Source organism: Ursus americanus, chromosome 10, assembly GCF_024610735.1.
Source record: "Ursus americanus isolate L20-20 chromosome 10, mUrsAme1.1.p, whole genome shotgun sequence".
In the NCBI taxonomy this organism is placed as follows: Eukaryota; Metazoa; Chordata; class Mammalia; order Carnivora; family Ursidae; genus Ursus; species Ursus americanus.
Genome location: NC_142136.1, coordinates 15,960,679 through 15,987,978, shown reverse-complemented (window position 1 = coordinate 15,987,978; position 27,300 = coordinate 15,960,679). Strand labels below are relative to the sequence as shown.

General features: G+C 38.5%; 1 protein-coding gene across 1 annotated transcript in view; it reads left to right on the top strand.

The window, feature by feature from the left end:
* The window catches only part of GPC6 (glypican 6), a 1,044,505-nt gene that overhangs the window by 699,650 nt on the left and 317,555 nt on the right, over positions 1-27,300 (top strand). The window contains exon 4 of the mRNA XM_045810992.2: positions 5,638-5,803. Coding sequence (XP_045666948.1) covers positions 5,638-5,803 — 166 coding nt within the window. The remainder of the gene's footprint in view (positions 1-5,637; positions 5,804-27,300) is intronic.

Here is a 27,300-nt window from a genome sequence, read left to right as displayed (position 1 = left end):
CATGGCTTTCTTCAGAAGCCTTCCCTGGCTACTCCTACTTCTCAGTTCTAAAGTAAATGCCGTTTCATGGGTACCCTTTCCACTGCATTTCCCTGAGACACACATTTTTTTCCCTGAAATTAATGTATTCTGAGAATCCTGACACTGGTATGAGATGTCTTTATTCATCCCCCTAAATGTTGGATAAATGAAACTCGCATGACTGAACAAAGAAGAAACAAATTTAGGTTCTCATGAAGTTCCTCAAAGCCTCTTTACAGGTTATAGATTGTTTAAAAAAAAATTAAAATTACTCAATATGAACCTACTTTGAATGTAATGTAATCATTCTCAAGGACCTCAGAAGGCACTTCAATTTCATGATATATTAAGATGATGAATAGACACATCTCATCATTTCTTATAACCGTAGGTTAGAAACTGGAGAATGGTATGGCCTCTTGCTTAAAAACACATTTTTAATTTATTCTGGTTAAATAGTTTACTTACATTAACTTGTTTGTCTTTTGGGAGCAGGAGACAAATGGGTTTATTTGATTATTTTGGCTATATGATTTCCAGAGAAATAAGCACTCATTAGGTATATATTCATTGTGAATAAACACAGATTTATAACTTTCACATGTTTTCTTGTTTTCTAAAAATATTTTAAGTGACAGAGTTATTTTACATGGGCTACTACTAACTAGAGATTGCTAATATGAGCATCGATGTATGAATGTTGGTCGAGTTACAAAATATCGTACATATATTAAAGACCCAAAATGAATTACTATTATATGGGTAAGGGCATCCTATGCCTCAAATCACATTTAGAAATGTAAAAATTACTTGCTATAACATCCTGATACACATGAGGAGCCAGGTAGATAAGTCTTAGTCCTCTGTCCCAATACAGCTTTATTAAGGGTTCTTTTTGTATTTCTTGCCCTGTTTCAATGTATCTTGCTTTAACGTTTTAAAAAAGAAACACAAACAACAACAAGAGAAAAGCACAAGGTTGCAAACTAAGAGCTCAATTAGTTTTATGTTATTTTATTTATTTTTCTGTTATTTTACAAGAAATCTTAGTTATAAATTGTATGATTACTAAAACTAGTCAATTATAATACCAACTATAAAGTGATTATTAATGTCATTATATACAAACAGCTTAAAAGAAGTTAACAGAAGGACTAAACCCAAGATGCAAGGAATTGACCCATCAACTGCACTCTTGAGCCTTTATCCCACAGAAATGGAAACTTACATTCACCTCACCTGTGCATGAATGCTCATAGAAACTTTATTTCTAATAGCCAACTACTGGAACAACCCAGATATCCTTCAGTGAATGAAGAGTTGAACAAATCCTGTTATATCCAAACAAAGGAATATCACTCAGGAATAAAAAGGAATGAGGTATTAATACATGGTACAACTTGGATGGACCTCAAAGGCATTTTGCTCAGTTTTGTAAAAAAAGTGAAGTTCAAAAGGCGACAACTATGTGACTCCATTTACATAACATTTTTGAAATGATGAAATTATAGAGATGGAAAATAGATTATTGCCAGGTGACAGGAACCAGGGGTAGGGTGGAGGTAACACAAAGGAGTTCTTTTGTGGTGATGAAACGTTCTTTATGTTGGTTGTGGTATTGTGACACAAATCTGTATATGGAATAAAATTGCACAGATGTGTACAGATATATGCACACGCACATATACACACATGCACGCAAATGAATGCAGGTTGAAAAAAATCATGAAAACTGAATAAGGACTATAGACTAGTTCATGGCAACATACCAAGGTCAGTTTCCTTGTTTTGATATTGTACCATGGCTATTTTTTTTTAAGATTTATTTCTTTATGTTAGAGAGACAGAGCATCAGCAGGGGGAAGGGCAGAGAGCAGGGGAAGAGAGCGTCTCAAGCAGACTCCAAGGTGAGTGTGGAGCCCGACACAGGTCTCGATCCCATGACCCTGAGATCACAGACCTGAGCCAAAATCCAGAGTCAGATGCTTAACCAACTGAGCCACCCAGGCACCCCGTACCATGGCTGTTTGAAATGTCACCATCAAGTGACATTGGTGAGTGAAGGGTACCCAGGTCTCTACTATTTTTGCAGCATCTCATGAGTCTATGTTGATTTCAAAATAAAAAGATTTTTTTAAATCACTATAGCACAATTATAACACACTATTAAATATTTAAAAATAGAAATATCCCTCACACAACTGGCATTTAAAGCAACCTTCTTTTCAGAAACTTACTTCTAAAAGTCTTCAGTTTGAAGTGATGATTTTTTTTTATTTTAATTCACACATGCAGTTATGTCAATTCAACAAATATGGGTCTGTGAACATGAAAGCTTAAACTTTGATCCTCCACACTCCATTTTCTTCTTCTTCAAATGCCCTTTCTTCGACCAGGAGGGATGTCATTTCCCAAGGTACTGAGAGAGCCACATTTAACTTGAACAACATTGTTCTTTTGCGTTATTAAGGCTGTTCAATTTTCTCTGTTGGTTGCTACCCTGAGTTGGAGATGCTTCTAAAATGTCAGACTGAGAAAACTGTACTGGTTCCAACACAATTTAAAACAAAACCAAAAAAAAAAAAAAAAAAGCTTTGGAATTAACGCAAGCAGTAATTACCTTTTGAAAACAAACTTAAAAGGTAACAATTGAATGCTAAGATGTATAAAACTATCTGTCTTTTTTTCTTTGAATATCAATGTAGCCAAGAAATTGAGAAACACAATGGAGAGTTCAATTCAGAAGCATCTATTGAGTACCTGAGTCAGCATCACAATGCCTTTGAAGGATCCGCACGTTTTGCAAAGCAGTGCGGGTTAGGATGACAGAGTCCACACTGCCTCAGAGATCCCTAGTATTGACAAATGCTCCTAATTTACACTGGCACACTGAGCGAGAAGAAGGAAAAGCACTGTGCAATACCAATAGCCAGAAAACCAAAAATCCAACAGTCACAGGAAGAAATTGCTTAGCCAGCTCGGCTGAAAATAGGGTTGGTCTCTGGAGAAAGGCGTCAGGGTCAGGACGGAGGTCAGGAGGCTATGGAAAACAAAAACCTACAGACACAAATTTGTAGGACCGCCACCATGTCAAATAAGTAAAACGCATAAGAATTTGGAATTCCGCATAAAATCCTATATGGAGAATACAGGTTTATTTTCTCTATTTTCTGTGAATGACTTGGGGTACAAGTGGATAAAAGAAAGTTTTAAATATTATTGCTCAGGTTGGATAAAATTTGGCATTTTCACAAACTAGCCTAGCTGGAGGAGATGATATTGTGACACAAATGTGTGCTCAAGTTACAAGTCACCAGACTCCTCAATTTTGTTCTCATGGAGTTTTGTTTGTTTGTTTGTTTCATTCTGTTGTTGGAAAATAAGTTGTAAAATTAATGGATATTAAACCATTCTCTAAATATCTTTGTAAAGTAAGGCCGATTATATTTTACTGCACTTCTTGATTTGGTACTTAATGTGCTCACTTTGCGGTGTTCATCGTGTTCATTCTATTTTAGTAAAGCCAACATTAAACTACAAGGAAAAGTAAAAATCAAAAAGATATTACTTTGAGTGCATAAAAAGTAAGGTGATTAATGGATAGATAGAAGGATGGGTGAATATAGGAAAGAGCAAATATAGGAAAATGTTAAATGGAGAATCTAGGAGTGAGCTATAGGTGTGCATTATAACAGTCTTTCAACTTTTCTGTGTGCTTGACAACGGCTATAAAATTTTGGAAAGAAAATGCAAAAAAAAAAAAAGAACAACCTGAATTTTCAGTGCCTAACTAAATAAATAGCTTCGTTTTCTGAAACAATGTATTTATTAAGGGCTTTGTCCGTATACATCATAAAAGTAAGAGAATGTTACAAAAAACAAAGGCTTGCATTCAAAACTTCAATTGTGTAGAAAGACAAATGCCATATGATTTCACTCAAGAGTGGAATCTAAAAAACAAAACAAGTGAATAAGCAAACAAAAAGCAGAATCAGACCTCTAAATACAGAGAACGAACTGATGGTTGCCAGAAGGAGGATGGTGATGGGCGAAGGGGAATGGGAGGTACAGGCTTCCAGTTTTCAAATGAATAAGCCAGAGGGATGGAAGGTACAGCTTAGGGAATATAGTCAATAGTACCGTAATAGTGTTGTATGGGGACAGATGGTGACTATATTAATGGTGAGCACAGCATAAGGTGTCGAGAACTTGAATTTCTATGTTGTCCACCTGAAACTAATATAAATTGTGTGTCGGGGCTGTCGTTAGGCGTCTGCCTTTGGCTCAGGGTGTGATCCCGGCATTCCGGGATCAAGTCCCACATCAGGCTCCTCCCCTGGGATCCTGCTTCTTCCTCTCCCACTCCCCCTGCTTGTGTTCCCTCTCTCGCTGGCTATCTCTGTCAAATATATAAATTAAATTGTGTGTCAACTAGACTCAAGTTAAAAAACTAAAAACAAAATTCACATGTGGTTTCTAGGTAAAGAATAAAATGGCAGAGATTGGCTCTCATAGTGGAAAGTACCTATTTATGCAGAACTACCTGTTATGGTCTCACCTTTACACTGATGTTATGCTTTGTCAGTATCGACATGTTCTTGACATGGAAATGCCACCTGTGGGCCCAGGTCTGTCTGATAAGACTGTAGATCCAAATAATTCAAGTTAGGCTTGTTCTCAGATCTGGAACACAGGAACAGCAACGTGTGGTTACTTGACTAAGACACCAAAATTATGTGGGACCAACCAGATAAATACGGTAAGAATTTTGTATCTAGTCATAAAAAGAGCCTTCTGTATTTTTTTTCTGTTGTTGGTTCATGCTGTTTTAAATAATCTTTCCTCTTGAAGTCAAATTCGAATTTTCAATGAATCTAAAAAAGATTTTATTGGCTTAGAATTGATTAACTTAGAAGCACCTCTGCTTTTCTTATTCAGGGCAGATGCCACGCCGTTGCTGATTAATAGATTCTATGAAGCACTGCAAGGATTTCTCCCTACATTCAACCCTGGGTCCATTTTCTGCAAAATTCCCAGAACTGCAAACCTTCAAATGCATGAAGACTGCCTTAGCAGTTCCATTGCTTCTAAGCAGGCCTGGATCGGATCTTAGAAATGCCAGACAAGTTGATATTGATCCTTTTTAAAAAGTTAGATACAAAGGAAGTAGATCTGCCAGCCTCCTTTAGAAACGGGGTCAAATAACCAGTTGGAAAATTTTCGAAAGGTGTCACATTAAACTTTAATCATACCTACATTTTTATGGAGCTTTTAACTTTGCAAATTGCTTTCACATGCGTTCTCTCATTTCACGTTCTATTGCAGTGAAACAGCGTCCTGGTTTTAGGGCTGAATTACCATGACACACATATCAAAATATGGACGGGGACATCTCACGAAAATTGATTATTGCAGTGTCGACCGGCCTGGCTTCGAGATCAAGTGTTACAAAGGGTTAAGATGCTAATAGCTTCTTTGCTCTGCTGCTGCTGGCGTTTCTCAGAGCCATTTCTCCTTTTTTTCTTCCTCAAGGAGAAAATGAGTTACATCTTTTATTTTTCTCCCTCCCGCCCTTATTTCTGACTTTCTTTTTCTTTTCAATCAATCCATCGGCAGGTCAGCCCGACCCCGGGGTGCATCCGAGCCCTCATGAAGATGCTATACTGCCCGTACTGCCGAGGACTGCCCACGGTGAGACCTTGCAAGAACTACTGCCTCAACGTCATGAAGGGCTGCCTGGCCAATCAGGCTGATCTGGACACCGAATGGAATCTCTTTATAGGTAAGGGGGCGTTCCCGCGGGGCTGTGAAGTCATTACGGTGACGTCGATCTCCAACCGAGCTGTGGGCCTACTGGGCAGCTCCGACCAAGAGGATTAAATACAAAACCAGGAACCAGCTTTTAGCAAACTGTTCACATTATTTTGCATTTTTTCTTCTTTTTCTAAATCAAAAAAAAAAAAAAAGAAAGAAAGAAAAAAAAAGAAAGAAAGAAAAGAAAAAAGAAAAGAAAGCCTAGTGTGTTGTAAGAGACGGTCCTGTTAAAGATAGTGCAGGACACCTGTACTGAATTAGCTGATCTGTCTGACAAAGGGGAAAGTACTCTTCCTGAATTTCTGTGAGCTCCTGTGGAAAGGGACAAGTTAGGGAAAGAAAAAAAAAATCTCCTTAAAAACAAATCCACAGCACTGGTTTCTTATTCGTATTACCTCAACGTAGTCACAGATATTAGTAAACAGCTCCTTCCTTAAATGTCCATGATGAAACTAGCTCAATATTTTTGCTAAAATATGCAAATTTTCTTCCTCCTTCCTTGGAGAAGAATGCTTCCGGCGTTCTATCGCGAAACAGCATTGCTGTCTTTGGAAGGGAGGAGAGAGGGTGGGGAAGAGGCAAGAGAAGGTCTGGGGAGTCAAGGCTCGCGTCTTGAGTTGCAGGAATCGCTCAGGGAGTCGCGCTGTCAAAAGATATTTCCCAAATTGCTATCCAAGGATAAAAGGACAAATTCTACAGGCAGGCTTCTCCCAGGGAAATACACAGGCCTTGAAAGAGTAAATGTGTTTTCTCCCCCCTCTGTCAAATGGCCTTCAAATAAAAGTACTTTCAATTGCATTTACTCCAATTGTGTGGTGACAGGCAGAGTGGTGCACATCGCGGTGGCATCCGTCAGCTTCAGAGGGCCCTGCATCATTTATGCAAACCTCAAAACCAGACGGCACGCCTAATGCCTTCTCACATCCAAGATTCGGGTAGGAGGGGAGAAAAAGATCTGAGATGTGTTGAAATGGAGCTAAACCTAAGCCCCCCGTGCAAAGATGTGCTTAGGTTACAAGCCTTCGGCTTTGGCTGTGTCACCCACCGGCTAACATGCTATTATGCTTGGGAACGCCAGAGAAAATGGTTTTCAAATTTTAAAAAAAGATTTGAGAGTGGGTAGATTCAAATGGAACTCATCTAACAAAACCCCAGAAATCATTTCAGAGAGAATAAATTGAAATGCTGTTCTCTCTCCCTTTAGTGGGAGTATAAAATCTGTCTGCATGATCTTGGGTTACTTTATTTGAAAAATGAGGAAGTGTTTAAAAAAGTTAATCATTAAGGTACCCTTCTAAGTCAAACCCGATATGATTCTTTGCTAAGATTTTGGACGGGAGTATGAATTTAAAAATATAAGAATAACTTGATCTTCTAGAATATATATTTAGATTAATTTTGGCAAAGACACTCTATCCAAATAATGCTAATCAAAAAGTACTCTCATCAAAGAATCTAAAAATATTTGCATATTTTAAAACCAGATTAAACCTCATAGCATCCCACTTTGAGTCATACAGATTATTCATACTTTTTGGTTGAAACTACCCGAATTTATAGCACAGTTAAATTGTCTTTGTTCAGCCTGCACCTTATTGATGAAAGTGGGTGCGAGGATTTTGTTACTTAGAGCAGGACATGCTTAAGAATGAGATTATGGGGGCTTTAAATTTATAAGAGCAACAGTGACTTCCTTATTGGCTTTTTCTCCTCAGTGCTGGTTGGCTATTTTAACATAAAACAAATCTTTATACTTGCAATCAATTGGGTTTCCTGGTTGCCAATTAGATGTGACATTGAATGTCTGGAAAGCCATTTCATTTAAAAGCTAAAATGTGAACCCACTGTGTGTTGGACGTACTTTAATGAAAAGGGAACCTTGTGCTTAGCCCTACATTAATATATCTCATACCCTATCTCATGTTTTTTATTAGTCTTAGTGAGAAAAATCCTTCTTCTTTCTTTCTTCTGGTTCTGCCATGGCACTGAGAATGGACCACCAACATAGACTTTTGGAGCAAAATATGTTCTTGCCTAATACTTGTCCCGATGTGAAGTGTTAGTTCGCACGTTGATTACATAAATCAGTCAAATATGCCAACTCTGTTTCCTTCACACGTGCATCCAAGATGACAGTGTTACAGGGTTTTCATGAATGCAGCAGGCAAGACCAGGGAGCAAATCAGTAACCCAACAGTAATTGTATAGAAAGCCCTTTCTCTGGTTGGCATCTTAGCCCATCACTCTTGGGCTTCTAGCGTCTTTTCATCAATCCCTTTCCCTGCTGTTGCTGAGTCAGATTCTCCATCTCTGTCTGCTACATTCATGTCCCAGCTTATACATTTTTATGGGTTTTTTTTTTTATTATGTGCTCATCAAAAATGTTAGCAGCGGCATGCAATCAGTGGTCAATAAAGCAAGAACTGAACTGGTGGCACGTCTCGTGATCTTTGCTACGCCACAAATTAATTGCAAGTGAGTTGTAATTATTTGGAATTCAGTTGTTGTTGGATTTGTCAAAAGAAAGGCAATTCATGGACAAAATGAGATGTTTTAAGTGTTCAGCTAGAAACTCCATTGGCATTCCATTCTCTTCTGAAGTTCCATAGTCTGTCAATTTTTATTTCTTTGTCGTCCTAGAAAACAGTCAGCTGTCTACTCAGAATGCAGTTCCATAGTTTTCCTTGAGAAAGTTTAATTCTGTGCCCTACACAGAGTGGGTGTTCAAAAGATTTTTATCAACTAACTATTGTAGGAAAAAGAGCTTTCGATAAAGAGCTTTTCTGGTTTTTTGGAAAAGTTGCTGACGACTTTGAAGGAGATACTGCTAGACCCATTTTAGAGAACATGAAAGTCTCCGTTCATCTCTGCCAGAACTGTCAGCTGCTTTCTAGAAGCATGTGGGATTCCCCAGGACCGAGCCCAGCCCAGCCTCAACTTGGGGCACCTAAGTGGATGGGCGTGCTAGGCCACACCCCTGAGCTAGGCAGGCCCCTGGGGATGCAAGTGTGGGGTGCAGTCTGCTCTCACTAGCAGACACTATGCAGTAAGAGAACAGTGTCCTTTGAGGCATTGCCAGGCACTGCTTGGGCGCTTACCCCAGGTGTTGCTGTCAGTTCATACAGAGCTGAATCCAGCCCCGCCTTTGAATGTTGCCTGAATGCAAACGCGTTTTCTCAGAAAACGTTTATGTAAATTAAAATTTCCTAAAGGGAAACAGTTTGCGGGCAGAATTCATTTTCAGGAATATCCTGCGGTTATTTTGAGTGTTTGGTGTTGATACCAACACTCCACAGATAAGAGCTGTTCTATTTGACAAGGGGCCATGGTGCAGGTTACACCTAGCTCCTGAGCGCAAAAGTTAAGGCCGAGATTACATTTATGTAGCTGCAGTAAATGGGGCGTCTACTTTAAAATCTCGGCTGTGTGGGACAGCCTCCTCCAAACATCTGGTACCGTCTAAGACTTTATTATAGACTGTGAGTACCAGAGAGAGGAAAAAAAGGATGAGGGGAGGGAAATGCTGATGAGACCAAAGGCAAGAATTTTGTTTGTCCTGTAATATTTTGTATCACTAAAATAGTAGAGGATGTTTACTAATGCAAGTTCAAGACAAACATCGCTGTCGTTCCATAAAAGCAAGACCTGAAAATGTTTGTGTCCTGCCATTGCAGCCTAATATTTTAGGCTATCCCAGTTGGTAAGACCTTAATAATCCTAACCTATTAATTCAACTCACTAGGGTAAAAAAAAAAAATTTCCCCGAGGGTAAAAAATGTATGTGTCTAGCTTCTTACTCAATTGAGTACGTTTCTTACCTTAGGGGAGCTTAATGTAGTTAAATGAGTTATAATCAACAGTGATACAGTGTCAGGAAAATAAAGGCACAGGATGCTAAGTATCTACTGAGCAGGAGGACTTAATCTAGGCTGGGATGTCAGGGAAGCCCTACCTTGCTAGATCTAGAATAGCGAATAAGACTGTACGGAATTAGCGTTGTCAGACATAATTGATGTTGGATAGTCATAACATGTAGAATTGCTGCAATTCTGTAGAGGCCCAGGTATTCATGAGAGCATCCAACATGAAGTCCCAGGTGGGCACTACCCCTGGGCCTGGCCAAGAGCCCTGCTCTGGGTAACATCCATTCATCTTCTGAGATTCATGAAGACAACACGTGTTTCCCGAGAGCCTGGCGTGGGCCTTGTTCTGGTTTCTGCACGAGGCTAGAGCAGATGAGGGCCTGCCTGCTGAGAAGAGGGCTCCCTGTATGTTCTCTGATGGAATCGAGGAAACTGCTAGACAGAGAAATGGAAGGGAATGTCGTAAGAGGCTGCTCTATTTTACTTTGTAGGTCTACTCTTTTAATGGAAGTATGACTAATTCAGTAAGTTAAAAAACACGTATCCCTGTTGTTAATGGACTTGTGAGTGCAGGCATGGCAGAAACAAATCAGATAATGAACCTGGTTCCTTCATCGTGACAGCTGCTATCACATTGTAAATTAGAGCCAGCCGCCAGGAAGCTGTGGTAGGTCAGTCAGATGACTAGTATCGTGTAATAAATGGCCACTTTGGGGCACAAATTACTTTCTTAGGCCCTGAAAGAGTTGTTTGTCCTCAAGGTATTTAGTATGTTCACAACTTTGTGTTGGCGTGTGTTGTTAGAGTAACATTTAGCGTTTCTAGTAAATAAACTTGAGTTCTCTTTTATTAACTACACAGGACTGTGTGATGTTGCATTTGAGCAGGATATAAAGTAAACACAAAGAACTATTTCAGACATTTGTCTGAGATGCTCCTCTTTTGCAGACTTTCTTAAGCATGAAATTCTATAATATAAATCTGATAAATTTTTTAGTTAAAAAGAATTCCACAGTAAATACTGTATGACTGTAGCTGATAGATCCGGAAATGCCATGTTTGAGAAACCTCTAGACCCAAAACATAGGAAATCATTTCCTTTCAACCAAAGAAAAAGAAAAGTTTAAGAATTATATTTAGCAGCAAGCTTCCAGGTTTCTTGGTCTCCACTTTGTATAAGACAAGAGCCTACTCACTAATACAGGCTAGAAACACAACTCTTACATTGAGGAACAAAAGCCAAAGCAGTTATTTTAGAATCTGATCTCACCGTTAGCTACAGAACTTGCTTTTGCCCTTGTGCATTCCTAAAAGCACCAAGAGGGATTTAAAAAAAAAAAACACTTTATTTTCTATCAGTTGAAATCTAACCCCGCCCAACTCCCTGCCTTCCTTTTACACTCATTGATCGGTATTTCTTATTTCTCATGGACATTTATCATATGCTGTGTTCTCTCTGTAATGCTAGCAGAATGCACAAGCAGTACTAACTACTCGGTGAGAGGAAAAAAAAAAAAAAGCAAGCAAGAAAACAGTTGGCTGGTACCCAGCAGCCTTTCATGAGCTACATTTGCTATCAATTTCCCATGTTTGGAGAATGGTTTACTTCTGAACTCTGCGTATGTGGAAGTATTTTTATGTGGTGCCGTTGGGTTAATGCCCTAAGGGTGCTATAATGTCAGCGGCTGTTCCGCAAACACAGAGGCAGGCGTTTCCTCACCTCTGAACGCTTACTAATGTTCTTCTTGGGGCAACAACTCAAGGGATTCATGGGCCTGCAATTTCTGTTCTGCATCAGGCAGATTTTCCCATGGATCAAAGCAGGCAAAGCACATCAATCTGAAAATTATTTGGTGCAATAGACAAGTGGTCATTCAAAGGTGCATGTGTATTTCCTTTGCCCCCGGGGCCAACTCTTGTACGAACATCGATTCCCGTTCCCACATATTCGACTCCTATACAGTTTATAATTACTGATGACTGCAAATATTAGATATGCTGAGCTAGACTCTCAAGTTGGAATCCATGGTGCTATCAATTATCACACCAACCAATGGCCTGTAACAAGACATACCTATTTTTGTAAGTAGAACATTGTTTAGGCCACAAGATGTTCCATTTATAATAGGAAGTTCACTGAAATACCTCTTATGCCTTATTAAGCTCTCCAATTTCTATGAGAACCAGCAACAGAAGGATTTAGTTTAGCAGGAGAAAGCAGACCATATCGCCGATGATGAGAATTGCCTTTGTATTGGGGATTTTGCTTCTAATTTACACTTCAACTCAAGTGTTTTCTATAGGTAAATGGTTTAATGTGATAATTATATCCAAAGGACCTTGTTTTTAATGACTGACATCTGATTTAAATAAATTGTGATCATTTTGACTGTTATGTCTCAACTTTAAGCTAAAACACAGGATGTCTGGCTTTTGGCATGCCAAGAGAAAATATTTGATGACTCCTTAGAATGGAATTGAATGAATTCCAAAAGGCCCAGAAACCCAAATAAAATTCAAACACTATGAACATTAGTGTGATGACTTTGTTAGCAGTTTCAATTCCAGGAAACAAGAGTAGCATGAGGTAGAAGAAATCGTTGTGTTGTAGAAACCAAAAAAATAAGAAATATAAATACAACTAAATAAGTGGATTGTTAAAGAAAGCATTCAACTATGTGACTATTCACAAACAGAAAACTTATAACAAGTCCCAGGGCTACCATAACCAAAAAGTCTTTCATGCGGTGACTGATTTAATAGAATAAAGGAAAGGGTTACCTTCTGAGGCATTTAAATCACTGTAAAAGTCCTGATTAGCAGCCAAAGTGAAAATCTTTATTTTAACCCAAATAATAAATCCTGTGTGATGTTGCAATGCTCTGGTAAATGTCTTAATAATAGTAGTGTTGGGCGCCTGGGTGGCTCAGTCAGTTAAGCATCTGCCTTCAGCTCAGGACATGATCCCAGGGTGTTGATATCGAGTCCCACATAGCATCTAGCTCCCTGCTCAGGGGGAAGTCTGCTTCTCCCTCGCCCTCTCCCTGCCCCTCCCCCCACCACTCGTGCACTCTTTCTCTCTCTCTCTCTCTCTCTCAAATAAAAAATAAAAATCTTTAAAATAAAAAAATAGTAGTGTTAATGAAGGTACTTAGATTTCTTTTCCCGTAAACATAACATTTACCTTTATGTATGTATTTATAATTAAATATATGTATGCATCTATCTATCTATAGATAGATCTTCCGATTGATCTGAAAGCTCCTTTAATTCATGATTGTCTCAGGAATAGAACTGCTGATCATGTCTTTATGTTTGAGTCATTTTTGAAATTAGTTTTAATTTTCCTCAGGCTTGTCTCTATAACAATTATAGAGACTTTTAGAATCTTATTATCTTCATCTTGTTGTCTTTGTGGCTTGTTTATAATGAACAACCCTCCAAGGAACCAGGGGTGGAAGCCAGGTTAAAAGAGATGGCCCCATGAATTATTCTGATGGTTAAAGGCATGTTTTCATTGGTTACTCTAGAGGGGAAATAGATATAAACGTCCTTGGGAGTAATTTAAACTTTGAGAACCTTCATGATATATGAAAACTTTGAGCTTATAATTCATTTAAAAATATCATGCCTACAGATACTTGGTAAGGTAGCCAGGAGAGAATTTAAATTAAAATAGAGCATGAAATATTCCTTGTCCTTCAAATAATAGCTTATATATAAATCCCACATAAAAAAAGATATGTCCTCAATTTTTTTTCTTTGCATGGATTTAAATAATTTGCTACGCTAAGAATGTTCTTTATTATAACCTCTGAAGAAGTGAAAATTACAAAAAGAAATGAAAACAAGTCATTGAATATATGACATTACACGAAGAAGGGATGCATCTCTATGTATCACATTTTTATTCTTTAAGGTTCAAGATCTTCTAGAAAGATAACACAGATACTTAAATGTCAAAAAAGTCAGTGAGTGTTCACTACTAAAAGCTCAATGCTTAGGAGATGAACCAAAATAATGAGAGGCCTAAGAATACTGTCCAACGGCCATGAATAAGTTAGTGGATGTGAGGAACCTTGGGATATAACAAGGATCGCCAGAGCTGATGTGGTTTTCAGATTGACTCAATGAGAAACTGACCCTGCCCTATCTCAGCCCTGCATCTATCTCTCTGGTACTTTCACATGAGCTCGAAGTCTTTTCTTCCAGGGAAGCAGGACCGTGTTTCCATAAGACAATTCATTGACTTCAATAGGAAGAGTACTCTCAAAATCTCCAACCATCAACTGCTGGTGAAAGCTGTTAGAAGCCCCTGATATTATCACTTGTGCACGTGTCTCTATGGTTTTCCAAATTCAATGTCCTTGATTATTGTTAGATTAGTTCCTTATTTTTAAAATAGTTTAGTGTTCCAAACTCCTCAGTGTTGTGTTCCAAACTCTTCTGTGTTGACATAGTCATAGAAACATATTCTATAGTCCAAAATCTATGGGTAATACCCAACCAGATGAGAGAACTGAAAGTGTCAGTAGTCCTAGGAATGTTAGGAATAATTCTACAAATACCAATACTCAGTGCATTTTGAGGGTATGGATCATACGTAGGAGCTGACTTCTAGAAGGTAATTCCATAAAGTGAAATACATATGTTCCTTCATTAATCAGCCTTGTAGTACTTTTTATTGAATCGCTATGTCTATTGAATAAAGTATTTGGCAAGTTCTTGGTGACCCAATTTAATATGTGCCTACTACTGCCTTTATCGGCTGAAGATCCAGATATGTGTTTCCCGAGGTTATCCATGAGAGAATGTTTAAATGTGTCTTGCTACTCAATTACAATCATAGTATCCAAATTCTAAAACTTTGAGAGAGTTGTAAGAACCTTTGTTCTCTATGGTTCTGAGTTCCATCCAGAGAACATTGTATCCATAGCGATAATAGCTAACAGCGATTGGACACTTGCTTTACACCAGGCAGTATTGTAATCACTTTACATTTTTCATCCTTAAAACAATCCTATGAAGTAGTTAATATTATGATCCCCACTGTACAGATGGGAAAACTGAGGCCAGATAAGTTAAGTGACGTCTTCAAGGTCATACAACTTACAAATTGCAATGCCAGGATTTGGCTTTAGAGCCCAGATTCATAACCATGCACAAATTAATTCCTACTAAGTGTTTAGGAAGTAACCCTTAGTCTCTGGCTGCATAGGTTGATGGGGTTATGTTGAAAGAAATAGAGTATTGCCAGCACTGTCTAATATAATCTTCTGTAACGATGGAAATTTTTCTGTGTATTGTCCCAGATAGTAGCCACTAGCCACATGTGGCTATTGAGCACTAGAAATGTATCTAGTGAGACTAAAAAACTGAGTTTTTACTTTATTTAATTTTAAGTAATCTAAATTTAGTCACATGTGACCATTGAGCATCTAATATATGGCTAGTGTTTCTGAGGAGCTAAATTTTTCATTTATTTTTAATTAATTTACATTTTAATCATTATATATGGCTAGCAGCTACTGTGCTGGCCACTTCAGGTTTAGACCATTAAAACACCTAAAATGTCCATGACATGGTGCAGCATCTGAATATGTCCGATTATCTTCAAAAGTTAGTTATTAGAGGCCTTCTTGGTGCTTAGATCTAGACTATGCATATGGTAGACGTAAAAGAAATAAAAACTGTACCACCCAATCCTGGGAAATTATAATTTTCCAAAGAGATGAAATGCGTATTTTCAAAGTGGGAGCTTGGTTAAGTAAAGACAACATAGTTAAGAGCAGTAGTCTTTGAATCGCTGTGTGAGCTCAAATCCTGACTTCACCTTTTTTTAAATTTAAATTCTATTAGCCAACATATAGTAGAGCATGTTTTTGATGTAGTATTCAATGATTCATTAGTTGTGTATAACACCCAGTGCTCATCACATCACATGCCCATCACCCAGTTACCCCATCACCCCACCCACCTCCATTTCTGCAACCCTCAGTTTGTTACCATTTATTACCTGTGTGTTACGTGAGCAAAATTATTTAACCTTCATACGTCTCACTTTTCTCATCAATAAACTGGAGATAATAGTACCTCTTAGATTGTGGGGATTAAACTAGATAATGCATGTAAATCTGAGGGGTTGAGATGTGTCCACAGAGATAGCACTGAAGGAGAAGCACTATGGTTCCCTATTCAGGTGAATAAACTGTGACGGTATGAAGAAAATAGAAAGTAGAAAGCAGGGGCACCTAGGTGGCTCCGTTTGTTAAGCATCCAGACCTTGGTTTCAGCTCAGGTCATGATCTCAGTGTCCTGAGATCGAGCCCTGCATCAGGCTCTGTGCTCAGTGTGGAATCTGCCTCTCCCTCTCCCTCTGCTTCTCCCCCTGCTCATTCTCTCTCTCTCTCTCTCTCATAAATAAATAAAATCTTAAAAAAATATTAGAGAAAGTAGAAAGATGGGGGAGAACATCCGGTACCGGAAACACACAGAAGAGATAACAAGGGTGGGCTGAAAACCACAGGACAATAATCATAGGAGAGGTAATCAGTAAGAACTGAAGGTAAAGATTAGAGGAAGTGCATTGCATCAAGCTAGCTTCTTCTTATCCCTGCTCTGGATTTGCCTGAATTCCTGGGAGATGAGACTCATCCAGTAGAGATGAACTGGCCCTTGCTCAAGTGAATAAGCGCTTGATGAGACCAGGTTCAGAAAAGAGTAGTATGGGGGCGCCTGAGTGGCACAGCGGTTAAGTGTCTGCCTTCGGCTCGGGGCGTGATCCCGGCGTTATGGGATCGAGGCCCACATCAGGCTCCTCTGCTATGAGCCTGCTTCTTCCTCTCCCACTCCCCCTGCTTGTGTTCCCTCTCTCGCTGGCTGTCTCTGTCTCTGTGGAATAAATAAATAAAATCTTTAAAAAAAGAAAAAAAAGAAAAGAAAAGAGTAGTATGTAAGTTAGAATAAGCATGATGTGCTCAGGCACTTCTGAGGAGACCGACTGAAAAAAAGTACTTGCTGGTGTGTCCTGGGAGGTAAGATTGGTCAGGATTGGACTGCTTATGCTTTGAAAGGCAGGCCAAATAGTTGAGTTTCTCTTGTCTTGTAGGCAATGACAAGTCACAGGGTATTTTTTATTTGGAGATGAGCGGAATCTAAGTAGCAATTTGGCAGCCAAGTAAAGGATGGATTCTAGTGGTCGAGTGGCTGGTGGTAGAGACAGGAAGGGTTATCTCAGCATGAAAGCAGAAAAGAAGAAAGGAAGACAGCACTCATGGCAGAGCTGGAGATAAAAATTTATAGGACTTCATGCCTTAATATCGGTGACCAGGTGTAGAGGGCAAGAAAAGAGACACATCAGATATGACTGAGATAAGCACACGCAAGAAAGATGGTACTGTCAGCAAATACAGAAGCCAGTTTGGGGTATGGCAAACATCGATTTCTTCAATCTGTTTACGGTTTGTTGGATCTGAGAAACAGTGGTACCAAAAAATGGGAATGTCCAATTGGATGCTGAAAATAGTAGTGTTCTAGTAGTGTTCATGAAACAGGAGCTGGGGGTGCCAAGAACCATTGGAGGGTTTCCACGGCCCAAACGGTTCTGTGGCCAACTTCCCTAATCAACTCCAACAGATTGTGCCCAGAATCTTCTCTCCTGGGTACCACACGGGTGCCTGGATGTTCCTTTTCTGTGAAATTCTACTGCCTTTACCTCTAGATGTTAAATATTTAACAGCCTGCTCATCAATATGCATTCTCTGAAGGAGCCTCTATCTATAATCCCCAACCTCTTTAATTAAGTGTAGTTAGAATGTCAACTGTACAAATATGAGAATGCTTCACATAATGATTCAGCGGAGACAGGACCAGATTGCTCCCCCAAATATATTTTCTCAAGATTCAGGAACCCCTGGTTGGTCATATGTATCACGCACATCGACATTTTATAATTGCAGTCAATCCAAGAGGAAATTTATTTTCTATTGGCTTTGGCTTTTGCAATCCTCAATGCATGAAATCTAGGATTACTTTGTTCATTTCTGGCCACTGCCAAGTTCTGAATTTCAAGTTGAGGCATGAAATTTGTTAATTTTATTAAAAAACTTGCCCCAGGGTATTCATTTTCTTCACTGGCAAGGATGCCATGTATCGGAGAGCATTGCCTGACTTCATTGCCTGCCTTGGGGCACCACTGTCTCCAACGAAAACTTCACATGCGAGGACCAGTGTAATCTATTCGTTGGTTTCTGAACATGGAGTCCGCCCCCCAAGGAGCAAGACAAGCATACATAGCATAGCTTTTGCAATGCAACATTGCGAGGAGCAGTGAGATTTTTGTTTTGAATCCCATATTGCCGAGTTACTGATTTAAGAATGCCCTAGAGTATAAATTATTTCTCTAAACCTCTATGGTGACTTTTGTCAAATGCCTTCTGCTTAGCCCATTAAAGGGGAAAACCATGAAATATTATTTGATTTGTAACCCAAGAAAATGCCCTAAAACCACCTGTCCCTCTTTGGAAAGCTGCCAGAACAAAGTGAGAGGAAAGGTCGAGGCTGAGAACAATAATTTGAGGTTGCTGCAGGTGGCTCCGATCACACGTGGAGCCTGTGGGCTGCATTCAGGCTTCTAGTCTCTTCGGGAGGATTTACATTTATTTTTCTTAACCCACCTGGGAGTCCTGGGTTTTGAGATCAACATTTCAAATAGTTTAATAGTGGCCATGCAACATTTTAAAAATAAAATCTGACAGTGAATTGTGTTGAATAGTTATTGCATTTCCTTTGAATTCCATTTGGAGAAGTTAGTTTCAGGATACATTTAATTTCCATGTGGAATTGGTAGATATTAAATTCCATTTCTCCTGAGTGCCTCGGGATTTTTAAAAGATCGCTTTAATTCTGCCGTGCCATGCATCGATTCCCATCCATGATCTGTGATCACCGGGCATCGGCTTGCTTGTGTGCATCACGCACTTGGTAAATCAGCCTTTCAAATGTAAGACAAGAGAAGTTTAATTTCAAGCTGCACCCAGGCATTTTTTTAAGATGCAGAAGTTCATAGTTTGGAAGTGCAAAATGATGAAGAGTAAGCCTCAATTGACAAATTGATTAAAAGATAAAAATCAAATTCTTTAATCGGAAATTTCTGACCTGGCAGAGAAACAGCCACTTGAGAGCCACTGTGGTGTTTTAGGAAGGTGCCTGTGATCGTCTCTGATAAATCTGTGTCCATTTATAACAGAAAAATGACAGTAATCTGTGCTAATTGAGAGAATAAGGACGCCAGCATCGAATTATTGCCTGCTGGAAGACATTCGGAGACTTATGTTAAGATTTAGGTTTGACTTTTTATTGAGTACCTATTGTCTGCCAGGGAATATCATATATGATATTTTTATGCTTTAAGAAATAAGAATGAGTTGTAATTGGTATGTCATTTTTGCTTACAGTGTTCCTCTATTTCATTTAAATATCTTAAGATTCTCCCAAACATGCACAATTTTTGTTGATCATTTGAAGAGATAATTTCAGCCAAGCCCTTACCTGAATGAATAAAATTGCAAATTAGAGGATACTTACTTTCCAGGAGTTTAATATATGTGCATTAAACTTGAAATACAGGTTTTATATCCAAAGGACTATGATAAAAAAAAAAAATAGCGTTACAATCTCCAGTCTTGATCTGCTTGAAATCAAATTGCATTTTAATGCTTCTTTGAAACAATTTTTGACTTATATAGAAAAGTTGCAAAAATAGTACAGAGTTCACATATACTACCCTTTACTCAGCTTATCCTAATGTTAACAACATACATACGTAAGCATAATACAACAATGAAAACCAGGAAATTAGCATTGATGTAATGTTATTAACTAGAGTACAGGCCTTATTCTAATTTCACTAGTTTATCGTTTTCATATTTCAGGATCCAATTAGGATCCTACATGTATTTGTATGTTTTATCTCCTTAGTCTCCTTCAATCTGTGACGGTTTCTTAATTTACCTTATCTATTGTGACCTTTACACTCTTGAACTCGTCAGTTCTTCTGCAGAGTGTTTTCAATTTGGATTTGCCCGATGTTCTCTCATGATTAGATCAAGGTTCTGCATCGGGCAAGAATATTACAGAAATGATATTGTGTCCTTCTTACGGATCATAGTAGAGTGTATCTTGCAGCATCGGCTGGGTTTTTCCACGGTGAAGTTACTATTTTTTCTTTTTATTGATAATACGTATCTCAGAGGAGACACTTGAAGTCTGTACTAATATCCTGCGTTTCCTCACTTTTGGCCACTGATGTGACTTTCACATCCGTAAGAGGATCTTGCCTCCAGTAGTGTTACTGGAGCGTTTGCAAAATGGCCACCTTGTATTTCTCTTTCCTTCTCTATGTATTAGCTGGAATCTTTCCAAAAACTGGACTTGTTTTTCCCTCTCCCAACTACTTATTTATTCAATTATTTATTTATATCAGTATGAACTCCTGGATATTTATTTTATTCTATGGGTAGAAGCCAATAGTATTATTTTCTGTGGTGCTCAAATTGTTCCAGTTTGTATATTGGGCTCTCCTTGCAGTTGGATCCTGTATTGTCCTGACATGCTCCCCCTCCTTTTTTGAGCCTTTCTTTGTGTTTGCCATCACAAGTTGTCCCATAATTTTCCTTATTCCAGTCCTGGAATCAACCTCTTCTCCAAGGAGCACCCATTCCTTTTACTGAAGAATGATATTAGAAACCAAGATCTGGACCCTGGATGTGCTCATTGCTGCTGGGGTGTCACTGCTGTTAAAGCCTTTCTGGAGCACTGAGGTGGCTCAGTTGCTTGGGCCTCTGACTTGATTTCAGCTCAAGTTGTGATCTCTGGGTTGTGGGATCAAGCCCCACATTGGGCTCTGCCATCAACGCAGAGTCTGCTTGTTCCTCTCCTCCCTCCCTCTCTCTCACTGTCTCTCTCTCATACAAATGGATATATAAAATCTTTTTAAAAATTTAAAAAATAAACCCTTTCTGTGTACAGAGCTAGGATGTTTAGATAGATAGAGATAGAGATATATAGATATATATTCTATTCTCCACATGTGCATTTTTGCATATGTTTGTTTATTTTTTTATGTTTATTTGTCTATCTCTCCACCTCCTCACCTACAATAGATACATATACTGGAGTTCATACTGATTCCTGTTCAACACCACAAAGTTCATTCTAGCTTCTTTCTTTCTTTGTAAGTTCTGTCTCCAACAGTGAGAAACCTAGCTCTCATGATCTTTGATATGTTAACGTATTTGCCCAACCCTAGTATATACCTAAGTTAGAGTTCCTAACTCAAAACTCTTTAAGAAACATATCTACTACCTAGAGTACAGTATTTGTATAAGTTCTTTTTGTCTTTACAGGATCCAGTCAAAATGCAGTTTTTCAAAGTTATTTCAATAATTTTCTTCCCTGTCTTCCTGAAAGCGATCGTATTATTTATTGGTCACAGAATGAGTTTTACTTGGTATAGTTTATATTTCATGTATTTTCTTTTACATCATTTCTTTCAATTCTTTCATTATTTGGAGGTAGAATGTGAAACCTTATTGTAGTCCCAAAACTATACACAAAATTTATATTCTGAAAAGTTTCTATACTGACCCATGACCACCCCCCTTCTTCACATCCCATTCCCACCCACCATTTGTAGGTTGATCAATCCACTCAATTTCTGGTTTGTCTTTTCTGTGCATCTTTTGCATGAATGAGCAGTTATCTGTGTGTTTTCTTATATCTCCTTTTTTCTTACATAAAGGGTGGCGTCCTATACTCTTTTACACATGCTGTTTTTACGTAATTGTGGGAATCATTCCAGATCAGTCCATAGAGATCCCCCTCCTTTTCTGCAGCTGCATATCACTGCCTTGTCTGGAAGTACCTTTTGCTATTGCAAATGATGCTACAATGATTAACTTAGTGCATATGTATTTTTGGAGGTGTATCTTCTGGGTGGATTCCAAGAAGTAGGATTGGGAGTCAAATTGTAAGCACATACGTGGTTTGATTAGCTATTGCCCATTTTCCTCCTGAAGGTTTGTTTGTACCAATTTGCATTCCCACCTGCCATTAGTGTGAATGTTTCTTTCCCTGTAGCCTCACCAACAGAATATGTTGTCATACTTTTTTATTTTTGTCAGTCTGATAGGTAAGAAATTCTATCAAATTATTTTTTTACTATCAAATTTTTTTAAATTTTTTCTCTTATTTTGATACTGTTTAACAGGATAAATTAACAACTTTATTCACTCATCCTGAGTATCACAGGAGAATTTTTTGTTTACTAGTATATTCTTATTAAGATAACTCAAAAAACACTCTAACAGGTCAAATATGAGTGAGATATATGTTAACTGATGAATAAATAGAGCAGATTTATTCTTTAATAATATTTTTTTAACATTAGGAAAACATTTTTATTGTTCCCTGAACTCTCATAATGTATCTGGACTTCATCACAAATGATTTCCTGTAGTAGAATGCTGAGAAATAAGTATGAACATATGAAGAGGACTGTAATTACTGCAATTATGGAAAAGTAATTTACTGGCTTTATAAATTCAACAGATTTCAAATAGAGTGGATAGGCCATCAAAAGCAAGCAGGATATTGAAAATAAATATTTTGGGAGCTAGGAAATTGCTGGTTAAATGCACATACCAAATGTAAATGCTTTGTTAACATTTATATAATTTAGTTTCTTAAAACTAGAAACCATCAGGGTTTTTTTTTTACTTAAAAAAATCAAATAGATGCTAAGGTGATCAAGTGTTTGCAGACATCATTCTCCCTCTTGTCCATCTGGTAGATATGAGACACCTAAAAAAAAGTTTCGTTTTGTGATAATTGGCTTAAATTAAGCAAAAAACAAAACAAAAAAACTTACAGAATTCTTCTTAAAGTTAGAAATGTTAGAGCCCATTTGGGAATGAATTATTGTGGAATATGGGAAAAATATTTAAAAGAGGTAGGGAGCAGAATAGAGGGGAAAGGTCATGGACCTTCATTCAAAAGAGACCTCCGGTGTAGCCCCTTTGTCCACCTGTTAGTTGCATAGTAACCTGCAGCCACCAGCATTCATAGGGTCTTATACTAAAAGTAGGTGGTTTTCCAAGCAAATAGCCCTATCATGAAATACGCCCATTTGCTCCCATCTGTTCAGGCAAAACCTCCAATAGCAGGCCCTGTAAGTTTCAGAAGGGGATATCTATAACGTTAATTATGATGTTAAAGACAGTAAGTTCTTTTGCATTTTTTAAAATCACCGAAACAATTCCAAAAGACAGATGAAATTATTGTCCCCATTTTAGAAAGCAGGAAAGTGAGCCTCAGAGAACTCAAGGTCATGCTGCCATTAAGTGGTGAAGCTAGTGTCTCATGCTGGGTTTGTCCAAAGCAAAGCCCATGTTTTAACCTGGAGGCTACAACATCCCTCCACTGTCCTCCACTCTACTCCACCCAGAGGGCTGCCAAAGAAAATCGATCTGCTGTGAACCACAGACCTAGCATAACTAATCTCCAGGTCTCATCCATGGCAATAACAGGGAACTCGCTTTTTTTTCTTCTTTTTTTTTTTTTTTTTTGGATCTTGATCAAAAAATATTTCTAAATCGTTACACACAGCTCACTCATTCATCTTGAATAAGATGTGTTTCTGAATTGTAACACTGAATCCTGGGCCATATTGCTTTGAATGTGTATAGAATTGTCTTTACAAAATGGTATTTCATACTCTTACCAGCCATCTACAGTGAGGTCTTAGAAGAATCCTCTGCATTGAGCCCACTATTGAACTTCTGTGGAGATGCCCTGGAGAGAGCACCCCACCAGGATCCCCTTGAACTGACTCGGAACAGAGTCAAGAAAAGCTAGTTCCCAAGCAACTCATTTGATTTAATATCATGGAAAATATAAGTATCGTGAACAGAAACGTTTCCGAGATTCCTTTGACCCATTGACTGTCAGAAGGCAGCCCACTGTTATTCCTTATAATGTGAAACTTTTATGATTGTACCTTATCCTGGAGTCCTCTCATTTTTCACTTTTTTGAATTTCTCTTTTATTTATGTTCTTTTCCTGTGTGTCAGTGTCTATATGCCATGTAATTCCAGTTTTTAATGAGGTTAAATTTAAATAAACTTGCTCTACATGCCGCTGGGCATGTTACTTAAGATTTCTGATTCTTAGTCTCATTCGCTGTAAGGTGCTTGCCTTTCTTAGTTGTTGGAATTAAAAGTAGTGTGTGTGAAATATATAACTATAATACAACTTTGAGATGAATAGGAATTATGGGTAGCCACCCCTGAGAAGTTTAAGGATTGTACTTGTTAAAAACAAGTTTGAAGGTGAGAAAGAAACTTAAAATCTGTATATATATAATATATATATATAAAATATATAATATAATATATATATAATTCTTAATTATATTATCAATAATTTGATATTAATTTGATGATACTATAATGTCATCGATTTAAATACTATTAATGATTGCAGAAGTCTAATTAGGAACTCGAGTACCAGTTCCTATATTTCCAAGTACCCAACAGGTCCACCTTAGTATGCCATTGAATATTTTTCAAATGTAGTGTTATTCTTGGATAATGATAAGGGATAATAAAAATGAGGAAACTGCACTAAAAATTGCTAAAACCACAAATTGCCAAATTAAATTATTACCAAATTAAATATTACCAAATATTACCAATATACCAATAATACTAATTAAATATTAACAAATTATTTGAATACAGTGCTCTTCCCAGTGCTCCGACATATGGATGAAAGGAATACAGCAGGATCTCTGCCTATTAATCCAAACCCATTTGTTGAATGCACTGAGTACAGAATAGTTCACTGCCTCAAATCACTGATACCCTTTTCCCTTTCTATTCTCAAGTCCAGAGAGTAAGCGAGCTTCTGAGTTTTTGTGCTTGGCCAAATCACAGCATCTGACTCTAAATTCACAATTGATAGATAATCCCCAAATTTAGTTAAAGCATTTTTGAAATAAATATTTATTTCACAGATTTTTTTTTAAACACAAACGAAGTAACACTGCTGAGAAGATGTCAAGTTTTATCTCTGGAAAAGTGGGCAATTCGTTGTTGTTTGTTTGTTTTTTGGTTAGACTTACCTGTAGGAAAAGAAGAAAGGTGCAAGAGCAGTGGAAAAGAGACTATTAATGAGTGCAGAAAGGAAAAGGTGAGGAGCGCTTCCACACCTTCAGGCCTAAGAATGTGCAAAGGGCCTGTGACCAGAAAACAGATAATATTGAGTGCAAGAATGAAGGGTTGTAAATGTATTTTTGCAGTCCTGGAAAGAGCCATAAGAATGAAATGGCGGTGTCAAAAATGGCAGTTGATTAAGAAATGGCATTGGTTTTTCCATAGAACTAGAGGCACAGAAATTAGAAACCGGCTAAAGGATGTTCGTGTTGGGTGACACAGGAAAAGCCTGACTTGCAAGTCAAAAGGTAGAAAGGAAATAAGTTTAGGATGAGTAGCGAGTGCCTTTTGGCTTCCTCTCTGAGGAATATTAACCTGTCAGCTTCCAAATTAATCATTAATTTATTAAAGCGTTAGCCATTGCCTCTATGCCTGGCACTAGGCTAGATGCTGTGGGACCAAGGGAGAAAAAAAAGGAAGAAAGAGAAATCCTAGTATGAGGGACCTGAGAGCTTTGTGGGCGGCTGGATAAACAGTGCCCACCAAGGTGTCCCCCGGGATGGAGTGTCTGCAGCAGGTTGTAAGGCTGGGCAGATGACAATAGGGATTAGGCGGTGAGTGCGTCTTCAGAATACCTTCTGAATCATCCCCTGCTGCTGTCACCTTCCGACCCTGGGCCCCACTGCCCTTACATTGCTACTTGTTCTGTGTTCATGCAGACGTACTTCTGGGTGATATTTCCGCCGTGTCTTGTGTTCCCTGCTCCCCTCTGGCCATCACGTCACACGCACATACATACGGGTGTACATGGAATGTATCGGCACTGTGGTTTCCCCCAGCTGACCCTCATAGAGTGCTCTCCACATCGTGGACTGATGAATTCGTAATTATGAGCAATAATTTACTGATTTAAGAGGGTCTTGTGTGTATTGAGGAAATCAAAGATGCCTGTGATAACAATACACAATTTGCATAGGACACCTGGGTTCTGGCCAAGCAAACAAGGCTGTGAGACCCACTTAGCTCTTCTCCGCACACAGGCCTCCTCACTATTGCTCAAAGCCTCCCGACCTGTTCTCACCGAGGGCCCTTCACCTGCTGTTCTCTCTCCTTACGTTGCTCTTCCCACAGATTTCCAAACAGGAGCTACCCTCACTCTATTGAGGTTTCCACTCCAAATATACCTTCTCATAGAGGCTCTCCTTTCTTATTGGCTTAAAATTATAACCATTCTCCCTGCCTACCATTCATATTCTGCTTCGCTCCTTAATTTATCAGTGTGTTGTACTGATCCATTTGGGTATTGTGGGTCCATTTCACCAATGAGGGCCCTTTGTCTGTTTTGGTTTGCTCTATCCCCAATTCCATTCCCAGCAACAATTCCTAGTATTCAGCAGGTGCTGAATAGTTGTTAAATTAATTATGAATAACAGTGCTGTTAGCTTCTGTTTCTCCTCCATATTGTGGATTTAATAACACTTGACCTGCCTCTGTCACAGTTATTGATGAAATTATAGATGAAATTACAGATGAAATTATAGATGCGTGTGTGAAAACTCTATAGTGCTTTTCATGATAATAGGAGCAGTATAATCATTAATAGTAGCACTGTATCATTATCTTCAACATCACTATAACTTTCTAGTCTAATTGATGTCCTGTGAGGTTTCTAGCTGTTTGTAGCTGGCATAGCGTGCTGTCCTAGAAGACACCACCATCGCATGATGAGACTGTCACTTGCAAAAGCTAAACTGTTAAGAAGGCGAGGTCATGGGCACCGACCAGCAATCACTGTGAGACCCAGACTGCTGGGTTGCCTCCTGGAACCCAGGCTAAAGCCCCAAGATGGCCTTCAGAAAGCAACGATGGTTCTGCTCTCCTCATCCACACAGGGAGACAGGCCAGGAGGAACCAGTGTCAGTTTGCAACCAACACCACAAATGGCATTCATAACCTAGCTAGTAGTTTTGTAAATATATCCTACTGGTCACACGCTAAGCCCAGTAAGTCTAATGCCCCTATACTAGATAATCTACTCCAAGTACCGTCTTCATGGACTATGGGCAAGAAATATTTATTTCATTCACATATGTAAGTTCTGAGCCAAACAGGTGGTATATTGGTCGTCTAGACTTAGGCCTGCTTTCTCAAGGACTTAGAGCCCTGTAATGGAGTATTACTGGATTGATCACTCTGCCTCAATAATTAGGTCTTAATAAGCTGTTTACTCTTGATAAATAGGATTGTTGAAACCACCATGCTTATTGTGGACTAATGAGGTTGAAGTGTCAAGTTTTCTAATACAATCTTAGCACAACACAATTCTTTCAACCTATCCATTATCTGCCCTTTAAAAAGCCACCATAGACACATCTTATTTTAAACAGCAT